Source organism: Homalodisca vitripennis, chromosome 2, assembly GCF_021130785.1.
Source record: "Homalodisca vitripennis isolate AUS2020 chromosome 2, UT_GWSS_2.1, whole genome shotgun sequence".
Lineage (NCBI taxonomy): Eukaryota > Metazoa > Arthropoda > Insecta > Hemiptera > Cicadellidae > Homalodisca > Homalodisca vitripennis.
The window spans coordinates 7,293,789-7,302,326 of NC_060208.1; the positions used below are offsets into that span (position 1 = coordinate 7,293,789).

General features: G+C 33.6%; 1 protein-coding gene across 1 annotated transcript; it reads left to right on the forward strand.

Moving 5' to 3' along the window:
• Window positions 1-695: 695 nt before the first annotated feature.
• On the forward strand, window positions 696-8,153 carry LOC124356190. Its single transcript, XM_046807374.1, has 4 exons — window positions 696-782; window positions 2,102-2,239; window positions 5,221-5,423; window positions 8,008-8,153. The coding sequence occupies exons 1-4, from the start codon at window positions 716-718 to the stop codon at window positions 8,104-8,106; spliced, it is 507 nt and encodes a 168-aa protein (XP_046663330.1). The 5' UTR covers window positions 696-715; the 3' UTR covers window positions 8,107-8,153.
• Window positions 8,154-8,538: the final 385 nt, after the last annotated feature.

The window sequence follows — 8,538 nt, forward strand, 5'->3', positions numbered from 1 at the left end:
ACGTACATTTATCTTTGTATAGCCACCGCAGTCTTCGTGTAAATTTATATTTGTATAGCCAACACGCACTCACGTACATTTATCTTTGTATAGCCACCGCAGTCTTCGTGTAAATTTATATTTGTATAGCCAACACGCACTCACGTACATTTATCTTTGTATAGCCACCGCAGTCTTCGTGTAAATTTATATTTGTATAGCCAACACGCACTCACGTACATTTATCTTTGTATAGCCATTGCACTCTCTTTGTATAGCCAACACGCACTCGCGTACATTTATCTTTGTATATCTTTGTATAGCCAACACGCACTCGCGTACATTTATCTTTGTATAGCCACAAATTTATATTTGTATAGCAACACGCACTCACGTACATTTATCTTTGTATAGCCACTGCACTCTCGTGTAAATTTATATTTGTATAGCCAACACGCACTCGCGTACATTTATCTTTGTCTTGTCACCGCACTATCGTGTACATTTATCGTACGAATGTACGAATTCTTGATAAAACCTAAACGGTCCGCAATTTTGAGTGTATTATCTTTTCTTGATTGATGTTTAGGTTTTTTGCGGAAAGGGAATAAGGGAGAATTCTCGAAAATTATTTTGCGGTATTCCAAACGAATGATGTTTATACAAAAACAAATTCAATACTGGTAGCCGTAACTTCTTTTTTATCTTCCAGCTTGAGCAGGATAAATCAAAGGGGATGTGGATCAAATGGACCATTCTTGGAATAGCTTTCACAGCTTTTTCCTCCTTTGAGACTGCTGCAGGTAAAAAAACTTAAGACTTGTGAAACAGTCTACTAAGATGTGTGAAATAGTTTTATTTTAGTTCTAGCATATCAAAGACTAACTTGAAAAGCAAAATTAATCAAGTTCAAGCTAATTATATCTTTGACAATCCTATCATGTTCTAAAAACATTTAATACTAAATTGGAGGAAATTTGATGTATAAATTCTTTTTACACAATCAGGTTTTATTTACTCGTTATGCTTTTGGTATTTTATATTTTCATAGTACCTTAACCTTATTAGATGAATTATTTTAATTTTAATACTGAAATTATATTCGAAAAAGATTAGAATAATATTATGAGCGCAGACGAGTATCATTCATATGTATGTTATTCTAATTAATGTACTATACAAAAGTATTTTGGATCTATAGCAGAATCCCTACATCAATAACTGGATCATCCTACCAACATGTTGGTAAACAACAAAGCAAGTTATGTGTAATCCTCTACTTACATCCTAATAAAGTTGGGTGAAAAGGATTTTATTTTTCTCTTTTTAAAGTATTCCTTATGCCTTCCTAATTTGCTGAAGGTCTACCTTTCTAAAGAATGAATGTTTTAACCAGATTCAATCTAAATCCACGCGTATGATTAATTCTAAACTAATATTCAGTTATACGCAATTAATGAATGTACTCTTTATTATTTATCTGAATGTAGGACATTTTATTTGAAATCCTCTAATAATTGCTAAGATTTGCTACATATGGTTTCAATATGCTCAAGACATAAACCATGTCTTGTCATGTCTAGGCACATAAACCATATGAATTTATTGATATATTAGACTAGAGTGATCGTATCTTGTAAAGCCTATCCTCACATTATCTACCAACATAAATGACATAATAAAAATAAATTTTGCAAATACTTCTTAAACACATCAAATAAATTATTTGAAAACTACATTCCTTTGAGAATACAACCTTATTTCAGGATAAAAGCAAAAGGAATATTAATTATATGATCTATAATTATAAGCCTGTTATTGATGTGCGTTCTATATGTAGACGTTTTCGCGGTTATCGCAAGATAACCAGATCAAGCAACGTCGAGCGTGGCCGCTGCTTGGATAGGTGACCGCTGAGCAATCCTGTCCTTGCAAGCGGCCCGCCTGCCCGGCCATTGGTGGTGGTTCGGAAGTCACCTTTAAGCCGTTGGTCCCCAGGTTAAGTGTTAGAGAGGGCTTCTTAGCCCTAACTTCGCCTGGTAAAATAAGACATTCTTTACTATTTTTTTTTTACTTTACGTTTTGAAAGCACCTATGGTTACTGACGTCATATATACTGCAGGTGACAAGTCCATCAAAAGTGGCCCGGTACTCGCGAGCACTGCCCTCGGAGATCAGTGTCAGGTGGACGGCGATATCCTCAAGTGTCCCGTGAAACGGGGAGAGACCGCCACATTCGTATCGACTTTAAATATTGATGGTAAGTTGGCAAGGAAGAGGAAGATCCAACGTAGAATATTTCGCGATATCATGTCCGTCAATGATTGGAAAGCATCGTTCATCCATTATTAATGAATTTTGCTTTCCGTCGTTTTGTCATTCATCACACAAATTGTTCCGGTCGATTAAATTCAATTCCGGTCTTATGTATTTACGGTTCCACAATTAAATTGTGCAGCTGGACTGACCAAGAAAAAGATAACATTTGTTGGTTTTGGAGTCCAACTTAGATTAAGGGTATGTACTTCTGGTATAAGGGGAAGAGTATGTTATCCATTAGCTTTAGCTTAACGACAGTAAAAATGGTATACACAGCGTCAAGGGAGCTAACCAGTTTAGATTAATTTATGTGCAAACATTCATAGCTTCGTACAATAATAACTATATTATTTCTAACAGCGTTTAAATATTCTATTGCATTAGATGGTATATTAATCATTGGTGCAATCTAAATTAAAAATGAGATAATAAATACTTCTTGCATTACACCACTGACAAAGCACTTTACAATAATTTAATATTTTCTAGAATTTAAATCTAAATAAATGTTTCTGCCTCTTTGATAAATATTAACTTAATTTTTAACATCTATTTAGTATCAGTTCATATTGTATTACGTGCCGTAGCGCAGTATGCCGGATTCGTTGTAAAAACATTCCAAAACCAACAACAATTTATAAATAAAAACTTAGTTAAATAAACAATTTAAGCTGGACCGAATTTTAAGTCTAAACTATTTTTTAATCCACCTGAAACACATACAAAATATCATTCAAATCGATCAAAGCCGTTTATGAGGAATTCAGTGACATACACACGCACCTAGAAATAAATATATAAAGATAATACATACATGAAAGGAAAAATCAACAATATTAACCCCAAAGTATACTAATACTTGAGAATTATTTTTAGTTAGTCAAAAGGAATACTAACGATAGTCGTTCAGCAAGTCGATGCAACCTTCAAAAAAGACGTGTATGTCATAGTTTATACAGTGTTAATGGCAGAATAATAAGTTGGTAGAATAGATAAACATTTATACACGAGATCAGTGTGGCAAGAAGTTCTGGTAGTTGACAATGCCGTTAAGAGTACCAGACAACAAAGCACTCGCCTGTCACTTCCTGGCAGACGAGGAGAGAAGACCAAGAGGAGCCTCAATGAAATCGACAGGTACACATGCTTGGATGAAACACTAGGACGAAAGGTATCAAATTGATGAGGACGCCAGAAAAGGGACAATCGGTCATAAATATTAAAGAGAAGACTTGCTTAAAGTAAATCAACGTCTCAATATTGATAACATTCTTTGAAGCTCAAGAGTTTTAAGTTGAGTAATCTGAGAGCTTTACCACATATACAATATCTGTGGTAAATACATTTAGCAGAGAAGACAACTTCAGGATCATGAACAGTGACTCTTTCTATTTTATTGATTGCACTTTTCCAGATACTTCATGGGTTGCGTCTTATGGGTTTGTCTTTGTTGCATAGAATGAAATAATGAATTTGACCTACGTGTTAGTAAGATAACAAAAGAAATACATTAATAACCGCATTTATTTAATCGAACACGTCGTTAAAGTTAAATTTTATAATCACTTATCTTTATTGTGGAGTATGGATGAAACCATGGAATTTATTAAAAGTTTGTGAGGCACGACCGTGGAACATCATGACCTGCAGCACATAAAGAGTCCTTATTTTCACTCCAGTTACTTTCTGTTTCTGTTTTGTCCCCATGGTCGTGTTGTAGTGATAATTGACGAAGATAACTTTTAAATTTGTTTTAATAGAAAAATAATTTTTAGATCACACACTTGTGTGAAAGTATATCACGATTTCGGACATTTGCCATCCTTATAACCACAAAAAGGTTTAAAACAACGTTTCGAGGATTGGAATCTATCCTCTTCGTCAAGTGGGCGAGGTATTAATATATACAAAAATAAAGAACATAAAAAAGGAATGAAGGGAAACAAAAGGGTTAAAATATACCCAAAGCTGCTTGGAGTCCAGTCCAGGCGTTGTCACTGCACAGGATGCAAGTCCCGAGCACAAATCACAAGTACGAGGATCACAATTACACATCAAGCAAACACAGGCTACAGTTGGATACTAACAAGAATATCGAGTATCCCACTTGTGTGTAAGAGACCGTAAATATTTTTAAATACACTCATAAAAAATAAGATTTATATCAAACAAATTTAATTTACCGATGGATTTATATTGTAAAATTCCCGTTACATAACAGTGGTACTTTCACAATGTTTAATAATTAATAGCAACATATTTTCAGGTCACATTTATTGAAGCGGGTTGTACTCCTTGGAAAATGGAACTGTCGAAACTACTTTGTACATTTTTACTCAAGGACTGCAATTGGCAAACCTCCAATTTCTTTTCCATTTACCTAAGGTGAATCTTATAATACAAAGTAGGGGCTCTTCTTACTTTGTAAATGTAATGTATTTATTTATCTCAAAGAAACTTTTCATATCCTTTATTATATAAGTATTTTACTTTTATACATTATATTACTGTGTATTTCTCACTATTACATTTAACGTAACTGTTGTGAGAATAGATGATTTTGTCTGAATGTTAAATTTAGCTCCAGTTTGCCTTCCTCTTAGTACAGCGTCTAAAATCTAACGATGTTACAAACTGGACTCATGAAATCTAGAATCATTTCTTCTGAAGAGATACAAAAATGAAGAAGCTCAAAACTAACTCTGAGTCAAATATAGGCCTACTATAAAATATAGTGTAGTCTAGATGAAAAGATAGTTTTATTGTTTCAACAGGTGCACATTACATTTACGCTCAGAGTACGGGCTTACCGTAAAATCGGATATAATGTGATGAACGAAATAAAATAAAGATATTTTATTAAAAAATAATCACATTTCATAAACGTTGCTTACAGCCATTGTTTACATAGTTGAGTTACAGGCTCAGACTCGCACCTGGGGTTGGACTCCCTCCAGCTGACTCTGCGTTGGCCGAAGTTCGGGGATGTGGTGACCAGGGCTCAGACCTGCATCAAGTACAAAGGGCAACTGGAGATCAACGGAAGCTGTACGGTCACCGCGATACCTGAGGGCAGCTACTACGTGGTCCCTTTCCCGGTCACCATACCTTCACCCACAAAGCGAGTGAGTAAATAGGATAAGGATGTAATATATCTCAGGTATTCACACCAAAACTAACAATAAAATACACAAATCAACTAAAAATCTTTACTAGTTTATCTCCTAAAGACTACTAAATTCCTTAATTAAACAACAAATGTATGGTCCGTTTATTGTATAATGCATATTTTACCCTCTAACTCAAGACGGTTACTGTTAAAAAGTCAGCTGTGTTGTGTGTAAAAGTAATCTGACCATCACAGCTGAAAGCCTGTTAGTTGGTAATTCTACACTGATTGAGTCTCTCTCGCTCTCTATCTCTCTCTTAACACTGCATGATTTGATTTTTAAGAAATACGTATTTTACAGACTAAGTTATCTGTTAAGTCTGCTGTGTTGTGTAAAAGTAATCTGACCATCACAGCTGACAGCTCGGTAGATGGTAAGTCTACACTTATTGAGTCTCTCTCAACTCTGACCGCTTCGTTTGTCACGCAATGTACATTGTTATCGTCTATTTATCTGTTGAGTCTGCTGTGTTGTGTAAAAGCAATATGTTTATCACAGCTGACAGCTCGTTAGTTGGTAATTCTACACTGATTGAGTCTCTCTCAACTCTGACCGCTTCGTTTGTCACGCAATGTACATTTTATCGTCTATTTATCTGTTGAGTCTGCTGTGTTGTGTAAAAGCAATATGTTTATCACAGCTGACAGCTCGTTAGTTGGTAATTCTTCACTTATTGAGTCTCTCTCAACTCTGCCCACTTCGTTTGTTACGCAATGGTTTATTTTACCGAATACGTTATCTGTTCAGTCTGTTGTGTTGTGTAAAAGTAATCTGTCCATCATAGCTGACAGACTGTTAGTTGGCAATTCTACATTTATTGAGTTTCTCTATCAACTCTGTCTGATTTGTTTATCAAGCAATACACATTTTACCATCTAAGTTATCAGTTGGTAATTTTACACTATAAATTATACTATATGCATACGTACATACTAATGTATTGTATCGTCTTCCTGTTTCCAACTACAGGTTTGAAGAATCACATCTGAAAACTTATGTTATTTTTGTTATAGAAACTGGGTGTTTATTTTCTTACACTATTGTAAGTTGTGCAAATGGCTTTATAGATTTTTATTTTTATACAACTACAATAAAAATACATTGTAATAAATATTGTTGGTTTCTGAATGCTGAAACTAATTTTTTTCAAATAAACATTTTAAAATACTATTTTTCACGTTATATTACAAAAATTTCAATTGCGCATACTCTTACAATTTATTAAGTTTAAATCATTATACCAGCAGCTATGCTCGTAACTCCGTATATTATTACATTATAGTGTATTTCGTGATTTTATTGTTTACCTTTTAGGGTAGAAAACTGTTCTATTTTGAAAAATAACACACAAAATACTTATGTAAACCTTGGAATTGCTGAATGAAAATGCTGTTCAATTCTAGGTTCATAGCTGACTGGAAATGCTGTTATATTTTAAGTTAATAGTTTAATGGAAATGTTGTTATATTTTAGGTCCATAGCTGAATGGAAGTGCTGTTCTATTATAAGTTCATAGCTGAATGGAAATGCTGCTCTATTCTATGTTTATATATGAAGTGAAATGCTGTTCTATACTATGTTAATAGCTTAATGGAAATTATGTTCTATTATATGTTCATAGCTGAATGGAAATGCTGTTATATTCTACGTTCGTAGCTGAATGGAAATGCTGTTCTATACTATGTTAATAGCTTAATGGAAATTATGTTCTATTATATGTTCATAGCTGAATGGAAATGCTGTTATATTCTACGTTCGTAGCTGAATGGAAATGCTGTTCTATACTATGTTGATAGCTTAATGGAAATTATGTTCTATTATATGTTCATAGCTGAATGGAAATGCTGTTATATTCTACGTTCGTACCTGAATGGAAATGCTGTTCTATTCTAGGTCCATAGCTGAATGGAAATGCTGTTCTATTCTAGGTTCATAGTCTGATCTTTTGGATTTTATCTTTACCATATATAACATGTATCTTGATCGAAGCGCAAGCAGCATTCAGTAATCTCTCAGCAAGTTTCGAATTACATCTAATGATTTTTATTTCAGCGGTATCCAGGATAACACGTGTGATATTACTTATCTACTTGCGACTAACGTATAATATTAACATTAGTACGGTACATCAATATCAATGTGAATACAATTTTAAATGTGAAATGTATGTAACAGAACTTTACACTTAGCTGAGCTGAACAACATTTGTGCTGATTTGAAACAATAGCGAGGCCACGTAATAATAAGGAGAAAACAAAAAAGAACAAATACATAATATCTACTCGGGATATTTTATGGAAGATGTCTTTGTTTTGGAGCAAAAATCGTCAATGAGACAGTTCGTCGTTAAACATATAAATGTCTTGTAGGAATAACTTTTGACTTTAACGAGATACTTGGAAGCTTTCATAAATGAACAAAAAAAGCAACTTCATGTTCTTCTTTTGTGTAGTAAGAAGCGTTTTTGAGCTGTGGTCGTTAATAAATGATCGAAAGATGTCTTCACTGCTCATAAATTACATTATATAAATTGTTCCAGGAACGAACAACTCTGAGAGTGTTTGCGTTAGCAAAATGGACGGACGGTTCTATCAGTGAAGAAAAAGAGATTGGAAGAGTCAAAGTGGCTTTAGAATAAATAATCTATATTTAAAGTTTCATGAAATAAATTAGTTTTTATATGTTTCTAAGAAAACATTTATTTAGAAACCTATTGCCTGGTAGTTTGTGTGTTATTTACAAAATGTATTGGGATTTGTTTTAGATAAACACATTTTTCACATACCTTTTACAATTATACAAATAATAACATCTGTATCAAATTTTTCACAATTTAAGTTGTATCACAATTGAACAGTTTAAATTGTTTTAAACACTAAACCTAACATTCATACATCGTTAAAACTTACAATGCCATACATTTGCACTGATCTCATATCTAGGCTTTCTGTATATAAAATGTCCCAGTAACTGTAGTTAATCACGAACTTGTTAACGAAGTAAAACGACTTTGTAGTTTTGTGCAACATTTGATCTTTCTGGAATTTATACACAAGTGGTCTTTAAGGAA